The sequence below is a fragment of the Lepidochelys olivacea genome (assembly GCF_965140295.1).
Source record: "Lepidochelys olivacea isolate rLepOli2 genome assembly, chromosome: 6".
NCBI lineage: Eukaryota > Metazoa > Chordata > Testudines > Cheloniidae > Lepidochelys > Lepidochelys olivacea.
Genome location: NC_140416.1, coordinates 123,802,190 through 123,814,594, shown reverse-complemented (window position 1 = coordinate 123,814,594; position 12,405 = coordinate 123,802,190). Strand labels below are relative to the sequence as shown.

General features: G+C 48.2%; 1 protein-coding gene across 2 annotated transcripts; it reads right to left on the bottom strand.

Annotated features, from left to right (window-relative positions):
- Positions 1 to 232: 232 nt before the first annotated feature.
- On the bottom strand, positions 233 to 10,516 carry VCPKMT (valosin containing protein lysine methyltransferase). 2 transcript variants are annotated; one of them, XM_084630700.1, is made up of 6 exons: positions 10,190 to 10,516; positions 8,743 to 8,853; positions 8,257 to 8,329; positions 6,659 to 6,778; positions 4,492 to 4,596; positions 233 to 1,554 (listed from the first exon to the last, which is right to left on the bottom strand). In XM_084630700.1, exons 1-6 carry the CDS (start codon positions 10,405 to 10,407, stop codon positions 1,540 to 1,542), a joined length of 642 nt encoding a protein of 213 aa, XP_084486826.1. In that variant the 5' UTR covers positions 10,408 to 10,516; the 3' UTR covers positions 233 to 1,539. The 2 variants fall into 2 exon arrangements, with proteins under 2 accessions (XP_084486826.1, XP_084486825.1); XM_084630699.1 differs by having other exon boundaries at positions 4,487 to 4,596; positions 10,190 to 10,471.
- Between the last annotated feature and the right edge of the window lie 1,889 nt (positions 10,517 to 12,405).

Genomic DNA, 12,405 nt, shown 5'->3' with positions numbered 1-12,405 from the left:
ATTACAAGGACTATTTTAAACTCACCAGAAAGTCAGATTTTGACATTTCAATTACTAACATTAGAAATAAATATACATACGGAGTTAAGGAGAACAATCTAGCATAGGTCAGGGGCCATCTTGTTGTTTGGGGTTTGCATCGTGCCTAGCACAATGGGGTGCTGGTGTATCACTGGGACACTCGGAGACACCACTGCCATACAAATAATAATGTACAAACTGTAGCCAAGGATAAAAGGTATCCGGTATATTTAGTATACAGAAGTGAAATAAGTACTAATTAATATTGTAACACAAGGCCTACATGCCTCAGGCCTGTAAAATATTTAGCTTAGCCAAATTAGGCCTTAGGATAAGTTAATAATAAACATGCTGAGCTTGTGTCTAGGTTTGTGATATGCTGATGTTTTGAAAATAACTGCTGAGTGATAAGGTGAGGTAAATGCTAATGAGTAGGAGAGGAATTTACAAGTTAGCCTCTGCAAAGCAGGGAACCCCAAACACAGTGAGATGTGGAAGTGCAAATAAGGAAAAGGGGTTAAAATCTTCATAAATACATCTGAACGCTAGTGGACATCAGCCTATCACGTCAGAAAAGCTGTCTCCTGGCTCATGCGCCTTGGTGGGGGAAGACAACAAAATGATGACCACTAGTGGTGGTGATGATAGCGAGGATGAAGACTAACACTTCACACTTTTCCGCAAGGCCTAATGTGGGTAATGCAAATACCATCATTCTGGATTGGCTGGTCTCTCCTTTACCAGACAGCAGTGTGTGTATTGTTTCGTTAGCTAATAGAAGTAATTAGTATAGAAAAATCACTGTTGCATCTCTGTTGTGCACTATGGGGCAGGCTCTCTTCTACTGATAACCACTCTACTATAGTCAATCTTGGGGGCTCAACTATCCAAGGTTAAAGTAGGTATAAACATCCACCTTGAGGTGGGTAATTAGTTAAAGTAACCCATAACTATAGATAAGGCTTCAAAACTACGTGCAGAACAAAAGCTAACCAAGAACCATCTCAAGTACAAACTCTTTATGAAATATACATAGACATCTGCTCTTAAATTAAGGCGAAATTCAAGGCGAAATAAGGAGTTTCCTCTTCGGGAAAAGTGGGTGACCTTCAGCTTCCTGCATGCCCTTCTGTTCAGACGGGCTTTGTTAGGGAACGCTCGGATCTGATTTATTTGACGCTGTGACACTGATTCACCAGTGTGGCCCTCCCATCTATACAGGTGGCCCATGCAGATGAATGGAACATGACATCAATCTAGGTTACATTTCAGTCCCATTTTTAGCTCTCTCTTGGTGAGGCTGCTTTGTCAATATTAAAAAATCGAGTTTGTCCTCTAAGGCGGATACTGATTGTGATTCTATAGCGACTGACCCACTTTCTTCTTATGTCTCATCCCCAATCCGCCATCTAGAAGAATTCTGTAGATGAGCCATGAACAGCTTTGGAGACAGGCTCTTTGAGTTAATTGATACTCTCTCTCTTCTCTCCAGAGGATCAGTTAACATGGTCAAAGATCTCACGATGGGAAATTCTGTTAAAAAAAGATTTAAAACCTCAAACACAGGCTTTTAAATGGCCCACTTGTATTTAAACACTAGCTCTGGATATGTTCTGTCACTACACTCTGCACAATATATTCTCCATATTACATCATATAGAAAGAACGTGATCTAGCTAACATGAACAAAGTCTCCAAGGACCTGATCCATAGACCAGTGTCAGTGCTAGGCTGTGCATTAGAATGTTTGTCACTGCAACAAGTTTAACATAAAACTGTATTGAGTTCCTTCCCAACTCCTATGCTTCGCAAATGTCAGACAAATGCAGATGGTCTTAAGCATTATTCCTAAAGGGAACATCATGAAACTCATGGTAATGACTAGCTCTAATAGGTAATTCCAAGTTAGAAACCACGTATCCTTAAAGTTTCAAGTACAATGTTGTTACACCTAAGATATCCAACAGTAACTCAATTGTACCATTGAGCAAAACAACATCCCCACATCAACTATTCGTTTTTCTGTAGTGCTTTTTGGAGATGCACCCTTTTTTGAAGAGTTTAAGCAGTTTGCCCTTTTCCAATCTCCACTTTAAATGCTGGACCTATTGGTGTAAGTGTACAAAAGGCCTAATTTCACACAGCCTTGTGACACTTTTCTGTTTCCAGCACTGAAGAAAGAGTAGGCGGCTAGGGCTCTGTTTCTGTAGGATACTTTTATCAAGTTGGAATTTGCTAGGTTTTGCAGTAAGAGATTACAAGATAGCATTTCAGAGGACAGACATTTTCAGGAGCTATAATGAAACTAGACTGTCTTATAGTTCACCATAAAAGCATCTGTACTATGCTTTTCAAGGTAAGTGAAATGTGGAAGATATTAACTAAAGCATTTTATTCCATGAGCGAACAACTCAGGGCTTGCCAGCTATTTTTTTCTTCCAAATAATAAAGAGACATCTTTACCATAAATCATAGGACTGGAAGGGACCTCTAGAGGCCATCTAGTCAAGTCCCCGGCACTTACGGCTGGACTAAGTATCATCCAGAAGACCATCCCTGACAGGTGTTTGTCTAACCTGCTGCTCTTAAAAATCTCCAGAGGTTAAGAAGAACAATTTTTCTCCCTCTTCTTTGTAACAACCTTGTATGTACTTGAAAAGATATCATGTCCCCTCTCAGTCTTCTCTTCTCCAGACTAAACAAACCCAATTTTTTCAATCTTCTCCCAGAGGTCATGTTTTCTAGACCTTTAATCATTTTTGTTGCTCTTCTCTGGACTTTCTCCAATTTGTCCACATCCTTCCTGAAATGTGGTGCCTAGAACTGGACACAATACTCCAGTTGAGGCCTAATCAGCGCAGAGTAGAGCGGAAGAATTACTTCTTGTGTCTTGCTTATAACACACCTGCTAATACATCCCAGAATGATGTTCGCTTATTTTGCAAGTGTAACACTTTTGACTCATATTTAGCTTGTGGTCCACTGTGACCCCCCAGATCCCTTTCCGCAGTACTCCTTCCTACGCAGTCATTTCCCATTTTGTGTATGTGCAACTGACTGTTCCTTCCTAAATGGAATACTCTGCATTTGTCCTTACTGAATTTCATCCTATTTACTTCAAACCATTTCTCCAGTTTATCCAGATCATTTTGAATTTTAATCCTATCCTCCAAAGCACCTGCAACCCCTACCAGCTTGGTATCATCCACAAATTTTGTAAGATGAAGATATTGAACAGAACCGGACCCAGGACAAATCCCTGCAGGACCCCACTGATAAGCCCTTCCAACTTGATTGTGAACCACTGATCAACTACTCTCTGGGAACAGTTTTCCAACCAGTTATGCCTATCGTCTTATAGTAGCTCCATCTAGGTTGTATTTCCCTAGTTTGTTTATGAGAAAGTCATGGGAGACAGTATCAAAAGTCAAGCTATAACACATCTATCGTTTCCTCCCATCCACAAGGCTTATTACCCTGTCAAAGAAACCTACTAGGTTGGTTTGACATGATTTGTGCTTGACAAATCCATGCTGTTACTTATCACCTTATTATCTTTTAGGTGTCTGCAAACTGATTGCTTAATTATTTGCTCATTATCTTTCCAGCTGAAGTTAAACTGACTGGCCTGTAATTCCCGGGGCTGTCTTTATTTCCTTTTTATAGAATGGCACTATAACTTCCCTTTTCCAGTCCTCTGGAATCTCTCCTGTCTTCCGTGACTTTTCAAAGATAAAACGCTAATGGCTCAGATATCTCCTCAGTCAGTTCCTTCAGTATTCTAGGATGTATTTCATCAGGCTCTGGTGACTTGAAGACATTTAACTTGTCTAAGTCATTTTTAACTTGTCCTTTCCCTATTTTAACCTCTGATCCTACCTCATTTTCCCCAGCATTCACTGTTAGACATCCAATTGCCACTAATTTGTTTGTTTTGTTTTTTAAAAGGACTAAATCTGCAATTCTTTTTCTTCATAAATATTTCAACATCCAAGCTTCCTTTTAAAGCTGGTGTTGTTCAAGTGTATTTGCAAACTTGGGGCCTTATTTGATATCTATTTTTAAAACTTTTTATTTCACATTTAAGCTTAATGTTTTGGAAAGTTAAAGTCCCCGTATCTGGCACAATTAAAACAGCCCATTCAGACCCACCCTACACTACAAAATACAACACCAGGGAACCTGGTTCCAGTTAGCTTGTCCCCAGCCCATTTACAAATGTAGGTCCAGTTTAGTTTGCAATGTGGATTGGATGTTAACCTTGTTTCCTAACCAGTCTAAAGTCTTGCTCATGGAATGTATAAATATACTAGTATGTATCTGTAACTGCTGCATACTGTAACGTTGGGAATGGTGGCTGAATATTTCTTCTGTCTCCTCACACTCACCCACCAGCTCAAATTATGCTAGGTAAACCACAGTTTTGTGAATTATTGACAATCTCCAATATGCCAATAAAAAATACCCTGCCATTTTTTTCCTTCGGATGTTCAAGATGTGAATGTCTTCACTCCGATACTCCTCATCATGTTTCTCTAGGGGAACCTTTTCCAACTCAAAGTCCATCTGGAGCAGCTGTTATTAAAATATAAAAGGTAGTAAGCAAAATACTTCTAGCAATGTTGACATTTTAACATACCTTTAAGTGCATTCGTTTCACTGACGGTCCTAAAATATTCTGCATAAAGCAGCTATGCTTCAGGAGGTAAGATAGCCCAAGGGATCCCTCTCTCCCACAAAAGTTTGTTGATTTAGGTAATTAACAATTTTATCTTTAATAACACCACGCAGCACAGTTATTTTAATTTTAACTTATCTGGTGCTAATCCAGAGTCATACACCCGTCCCAGAATTTAAGAACCAACAGGAAAAACCAAAATCAATCAAAATAGTGTTTCAATTCCTCAAATCTCCAGTTGCTAAATTCCAGTTAAAAAGCTCTTCCACAAAAACTAAAGTACTAGGCCAAAGCACATCATATCACCACCCATCCTTCCCCCTACCTCCCTAAATACCAGTGAAAAAAGATGGGCTTTGCAGTGTGCTTGGGAAGTTAACAAATCTGGATTCTGGCAAGCCAAAGAAGGAACCTCATGCGACCACCTGACCCACTCTTGTTTATATTGTGGGAGCACTGGCTCCAGCACTGATCTCAACTCTGGCAACACGACAGTATTCCTCAGGTAACCAGGTTCCAAAGCATTCAAGATATTGTTAGGGCCACTAGCACGATATATACCCCAAAGCCAATGCAATTCTCAGAGTATTGGTAATGCTGGCACACACAGGCATTATTCAGAAGTCCTTGCCCTCTTCCCCAGCCCATATTAGGGCATTCTGTAGGTCCCAGTGTTCACGTGGAACGGCTGCGCTTTGCAGATGCAGGGCCAAATTTTGGACTGACTAGCACCTCCACAACTTCAGACTATTTGGCCTGCAGTACCTCAGGAGAATCCAGCTGTTACCCATGATTTGTTTTTTCCACCGGCAAAGAAGTACTATGCTGTGACAATGAAGTTCCCAGACCAAGATATAATTCCTCTATGCCACCTACTCATGCTCTAATATTGACATACGGGGGAAAATTTTGAATGTCTACACAGCAATTAAACACCCACTGCTGGCCCGTGTCAGCTGACTCGGGCTCACAGGGCTCAAGCTGCAAGTCTGTAAAATTACAGTGTAGATTTTCAGGCTTGGGCTAGAGCCCAAGCTCTGGGACCCTCCCACATTGCAGGGTCCCAGAGCTCGGACTCCAGCCCAAGCCCAAACATCTACACTGCCGTTTTACAGCCCCACAGCCCAAGCCCTGTGAGCCCAAGTCAGCTGACACGGGCCAGCCGTGGGTGTTTAACTGCTGTGTAGACATACCCTGAGTGACTTAACAACTTAAACCCAAATTTCTAAGCTCATTTAGGCACTTCAGCTCCTAAATCCCACTGAATTTCAATGAGACTTATGCTCCTAAACCATTTGTGAAAATGGAGTTTAGGCTCCTAAGTCCCACTGACACTTCTGAAAATTGTACTTATATTCTGAATATACCAAAAGTCTATACTTTCAAAAGATCATTTTGAAGAGATTTCTTTAAAAAAACTGAAAGGACTAATTTTGGATCTCTGAGACCCTGTTTGGGAACATCAAGCCAGCTGCAGGGGTGGGGGGGAATCAAAACGCTAATGGACTCATGTCTACAAAAGTGACTACATTATTCTTTTTGCAGATAGTGACCTATACATGTGGTGTTCTTTCATTAATTTGTAAGATCTTTCAAGCAGCACAGACAACTATTTGCCTTTCTTTGTGAGTCTGGTTTACTATGCTCACAATGAATGTGAATTATCAAAAGCATCAATGCAGAACTAAGGTGTTAAAAAAAATTATTGTCCCCAAAAAGGAGATTATTAAATAAATCAGAAAACACAATTTAAGCAACTGGTGATCAACTCCTTCCCTGCATCTGAAAAAGTGTTCTCATCCAAAGTCACATGAAATTTTCCCACAACTAACATACTTGACTTGTACTATGCATTGTACTTGTACAGCGACACAGAAGGGAACTGACCCGAGGATTTCAAGTGAACCATTACACAGTCCTCATATACACAAAGCATGCGCGACGGCAAAGGACACTTACCTCAAAGTATTTTCTCTCTATTTCCGGGTTTTTACCCATAGTCCTTTGTTCGTAACAGCATATGATACAGGTATCAGGACTTGAAAGTTCTTTCAGGGTCTTCAGTAATGGCTCTAGTGACTGCCCAAAAGAGATCAAGTATTTGCCACTGAGACTTCAACGTTCACTTTACTACTACTACATTCCGTAACTAGAGACAGGGTTCACTGAACTGGACACTTTCTTATTTTACTTTTCAGACAGCGAGTTATATTTAGTACAGTGACTCGGACAAGTGACTTGTAGTTAGCAGAAAGGATAAATGGAAAAAAGTTACAATATGAGATTGCTCAGAAAAAATGGCCTTTTACACATTTTCCATGTATAGGTCAGTTTTATCTATAAGCCTCTATGTCTATATCATCCAAGCCAAGGATATACTACACTGCTAAAGTAGCCGTTTCCTTGAAATATGCCAGATTACTACTTCTTCACAGCAATACATTGGATTTACAGACATCTGTTTTCAAAAATTAAAAAATATTTAACCAGACTTAATTTTAAGATGTGACTTAGGGCTAGAGATTGTCCTTTAGGAAAAAAGGGCTCTGAGTTGTAGGGCCGTGGCTCTGGAGGCTGGTGAGAAAACTAAAAGGAGGGTCAGGAGGACTAGTTCCTAGAGATTGCTTCCCCCAACCCAGATCTTCTACTAGCCTTAGCTCAGGTGTACCACAAGGAGAGAGTTCTGCAGAGGGGGATGGACCAGAAGGGCCACTTTCTGAAGCATGGTTTCTCCTCCCAACAGACCCACGGGGAATCCCTGAGGGAGATAATGCTGAGTCTTTCAGCATCATCTAATACAATGTCCACCGATACACAGTGAAACTCTCCAGTATCAGCTAGCAGTATTTTATTTCCCTACAACTCCAAGGAAAAAAAAAAATTGGGCACAATTCTGAACTACTGCTCTCAAAAGACCCAATTCAGGCCTCATACCACATGACCCTAAATGTCAGGTTTCAGAGTAACAGCCGTGTTAGTCTGTATTCGTAAAAGGAAAAGGAGTACTTGTGGCACCTTAGAGACTAACCAATTTATTTGAGCATAGGCTTTCATGAGCTACAGCTCACTTCAAAGCGTATGCTCAAATAAACTGGTTAGTCTCTAAGGTGCCACAAGTACTCCTGTTCTTTTTTTGACCCTAAATGTGTTATTTGCTCATTTTTAAAACAACAGCTTTTAAAATTCATCATTCAATACTCAGCCATCAAGTAATGTTCTTCCGAGCCACATAGATTGAAAACTAGTGGCAATATTTATTTAAAGATTTTAATACAAATTGCAGAGTCTCTCACACCAAATCCAAAATTCCCAGGTTCTTTCCAATCAAACTCATTATTTCTACAAAAAGAAAAGGAGTACTTGTGGCACCTTAGAGACTAACAAATTTATTTGAGCTTAAGCTTTCGTGAGCTACAGCTCACTCACAAAAGCTTATGCTCAAATAAATTTGTTAGTCTCTAAGGTGCCACAAGTCCTCCTTTTCTTTTTGCAAATACAGACTAACACGGCTGCTACTCTGAAACCTGTCATTATTTCTACAGTTCTCAAATAGTTACCTCCTCATAGTAAATGCAGTCTGCCATAAGTATATAATCTGGTGCAGGCAGAAATTCTTTTACATCTTCACCCCTAGAAAAAGTGAACAGGTAAATATAAAATGCAAACTTAAATTATACCAAAAAAAAAAAAAGTATGTTTTAAAAGTGTAACATTTAGTGCAAAATCTATATGACTTTGGGCTAAGTCCTCCACTACTTATTTCACTGTATATTTTAGGGGAATTTCCATTTTTACAAGTAATCTATCATACCACAATTTCCAAACATATTTGGCAGTTTAGCATCTGTTATCTCTTGCGTTGAATTTAGACTGTAAGCTCCCTGGGGTAAGGCTCTCCTTTTGTTGTGTTTGTACAGTACCCAGCCCAATGGGGTTCTGGTCTGTGATTAGGGCTCACAGGTGCTCTGATAAAACAAATATTTATTAACATTCTACAGCAATTGCGCATAAGTTAAATATCAAGATTAAAAGATTATACAAACCATTTCAGTACCTTGGCTTGAACTGAGCCTGTGACTAGATGCTTGTTCTTTTCAATATTAACATTCAGCAAATCCTGAAGTTCCTCAAGGTCAGTGACCGTAACATCTGCCCTACAAAAGAAATATTTTTAATTCATACAAAGGAAGCCCCAGAAACACAAATTTAAGACTCCTTATTAATGTTTGAAAATAGACATATCTGTAACCTCTTTCATTCCTTTTGGAAAGCTACTGCAGACTAAAGTCATGACTAAATACGTGCCGAGTTACTTCAGCAATTCTCGCTCCTGTTCTGATGGAAAGACGACTTGGCTCACAAAATGCAACTTGCCATAAGAATTTAAGAGGGTTAGACCAGGAAACAGGATTCTACTACAACTCCTACAAAGTGGGATCCTTGTATAAAAACAGAGCGATATTTCCCCTGAAGGCCCAACCCATACTTTAAACTAAAGCACCCCCAGGTGAGTTCCAGTGTAAATCTGCATAACTTCAGTTAAAGGCCCATCTTTAGAAATTGGCTGGGTTTTTGTTACTCTCTTTGCTGGTGGTCACTCAGCATAGTTTACACTGCCAAAAAAAAAAAAAAAAAGAACAACTACCCTACAGCATGGCCACGACCAGCCCAAGTCAGCTAACATGGGCTCACGGGGCTCGGGTGCAGGGCTAAAAATTGTACGGGCTTGGGCTGGCACCCAGGCTCTGAGCCCCATGCCCCTTGCTAGATTTCAGAGCCCAAGCAGGAACGTCTACACTGCAATTTTTAGGCTCAAGTCAGCTGACCCAGGCTCTGAGACTTGCTGCCATGGGTTGGGATTTTTACAGCACAGATCTACCTTTTGGGTATGTCTACACTGAACACTGAGCCCAAGTGGGTGGGACCCAGGCTTGCAACTAGGTGTTCCCAGGCCTGTGCTTGAGCCTCCGCACTGCGTGGTAAACCTGGGTTGACAATATCGGACCTGGGTCTCACAGCCGTGCTTCGCACCTCCCCACCGCACGACACAGACCTTCTGACTCGGGTCTGCAGCTTGAGCTGCGTCCACACTCCAGAACGACAGGGCACAGACCCTAGCCACAGCAGGGCCCAGGGGATCCTAGCCCTGGCGGGGGGCTACCCCCTGCCCTGAGACTGACTCCTGCACAGACGGAAGGGCGGGCTCGGGCTCAAACCCGACTCACAGCCCCCAGCTGGGTGTGCGGCCTGGACATACCCTGAGGGCAGCCCCGACCTCGCGGATCAGCAGCGGGCACCCCTCCCCCTCAATTTTTTTTTTGGGGGGGTTAAGATCTAGCTCCCAGCGTTACAAGTGACCCCCCCTTTAAAGGGACGAGCTAACGCCCCAGATCCGACCCCCAGGACTCGGGGCTCGCTTGAGCTCGGATCCACCGCGGCAGCCCCAAAGCCCGGCCCGCCCCATCTCCCGCCCAGCCGGGCGAGCCCTACCCCAGCGTGGCCGCCATGATGCCCACGGCGCCGGTGCCCGCGCCCAGCTCCAGCACGGCGCGGCGGCGCAGGGCCCGGGCCCCGCTCTCCAGGAACTTGGCCAGCACCAGGGCGGCGTCCCACACCACGCAGCCCACCCCGCCCGCGCCGCGCTGCTGCAGCCGCAGCGCCGAGCCGTCCCGCTTCTCCAGCGTCCGCACGAAGCCCGGCCCCGCCATGGCCCCGGCCCGGCTCCTCGCGGCGCAGGCCGCGGCCCGGCCCGGCCCGGCGAAGCACCGCCCCCCGGGGCCGAGCCGAGCCGAGCCGCCTCCCGCGGGCCGACGGCGCCTCCCGCCACAGGCACGGTGCCCCCGGACCCCGCCCACCCCCTTTTCCCCCACCACAGGGACGGTGCCCCCGGACCCCGCCCATCCCCCTTCTCCCTCAGCACAGGGACGGTGCCCCCGGCCCACCCCCCTTCTCCCCCGCCACAGGGACGGTGCCCCCGGACCCCGCCCACCCCCTTTTCCCCCACCACAGGGACGGTGCCCCCGGACCCCGCCCACCCCCCTTCTCCCTCAGCACAGGGACGGTGCCCCCGGCCCACCCCCCTTCTCCCCCGCCACAGGGACGGTGCCCCCGGCCCCCCGCCCACCCCCTTTTCCCCCACCACAGGGACGGTGCCCCCGGACCCCGCCCATCCCCCTTCTCCCTCAGCACAGGGACGGTGCCCCCGGCCCACCCCCCTTCTCCCCCGCCACAGGGACGGTGCCCCCGGACCCCGCCCACCCCCTTTTCCCCCACCACAGGGACGGTGCCCCCGGACCCCGCCCACCCCCCTTCTCCCTCAGCACAGGGACGGTGCCCCCGGCCCACCCCCCTTCTCCCCCGCCACAGGGACGGTGCCCCCGGACCCCGCCCACCCCCTTTTCCCCCACCACAGGGACGGTGCCCCCGGACCCCGCCCATCCCCCTTCTCCCTCAGCACAGGGACGGTGCCCCCGGCCCACCCCCCTTCTCCCCCGCCACAGGGACGGTGCCCCCGGACCCCGCCCACCCCCTTTTCCCCCACCACAGGGACGGTGCCCCCGGACCCCGCCCATCCCCCTTCTCCCTCAGCACAGGGACGGTGCCCCCGGCCCACCCCCCTTCTCCCCCGCCACAGGGACGGTGCCCCCGGCCCCCGCCCACCCCCTTTTCCCCCACCACAGGGACGGTGCCCCCGGACCCCGCCCATCCCCCTTCTCCCCCACCACCGCCTCCCACGGTGCCCCCGGCCCCCTGCCCATCCCCTTTTCCCCCGCCACAGGGACGGTACCCCCGGCCCCCGCACACCCCCCTTCTCCCCCGCCACAGGGACGGTGCCCCCGGCCCCCCGCCCACCCCCTTCTCCCCCGCCACAGGGACGGTGCCCCCGGCCCCCTGCCCATCCCCTTCTCCCCCGCCACAGGGACGGTGCCCCCGGCCCCCGCCCACCCCCTTTTCCCCCACCACAGGGACGGTGCCCCCGGACCCCGCCCATCCCCCTTCTCCCTCAGCACAGGGACGGTGCCCCCGGCCCACCCCCCTTCTCCCCCGCCACAGGGACGGTGCCCCCGGCCCCCGCCCATCCCCCTTTTCCCCCACCACAGGGACGGTGCCCCCGGCCCCCGCCCATCCCCCTTTTCCCCCACCACAGGGACGGTGCCCCCGGCCCCCCATCTTCTCCCCCACCACCGCCTCCCACGGTGCCCCTGGCCCCCCGCCCACCCCCTTTTCCCTCAGCACAGGGACGGTGCCCCTGGCCCCCCGCCCACCCCCTTCTCCCTCAGCACAGGGACGGTGCCCCCGGCCCCCCATCTTCTCCCCCACCACCGCCTCCCACGGTGCCCCCGGCCCCCCGCCCACCCCCTTTTCCCCCGCCACAGGGACGGTACCCCCGGCCCCCGCACACCCCCCTTCTCCCCCGCCACAGGGACGGTGCCCCCGGCCCCCTGCCCACCCCCTTCTCCCCCGCCACAGGGACGGTGCCCCCGGCCCCCTGCCCATCCCCTTCTCCCCCGCCACAGGGACGGTGCCCCCGGCCCCCCGCCCACCCCCTTTTCCCCCACCACAGGGACGGTGCCCCCGGACCCCGCCCATCCCCCTTCTCCCTCAGCACAGGGACGGTGCCCCCGGCCCATCCCCCTTCTCCCCCGCCACAGGGACGGTGCCCCCGGCCCCCCGCCCACCCCCTTTTCCCCCACCACAGGGACGGT

Bases quoted from the DNA above. Each gene is read 5' to 3' on its own strand.
- VCPKMT (XM_084630699.1), bottom strand. From the start codon at position 10,407: ATGGCGGGGCCGGGCTTCGTGCGGACGCTGGAGAAGCGGGACGGCTCG. The intron at 8,330-8,742 runs GTTTGTATAATC...CACTTTTTCTAG, and splicing joins CAAGCCAAGGTACTGAAATG to GGGTGAAGATGTAAAAGAAT. The intron at 1,555-4,486 runs GTATTTTTTATT...TTTTTTTAACAG, and splicing joins CGAAGGAAAAAAATGGCAGG to AATTTCCCATCGTGAGATCT.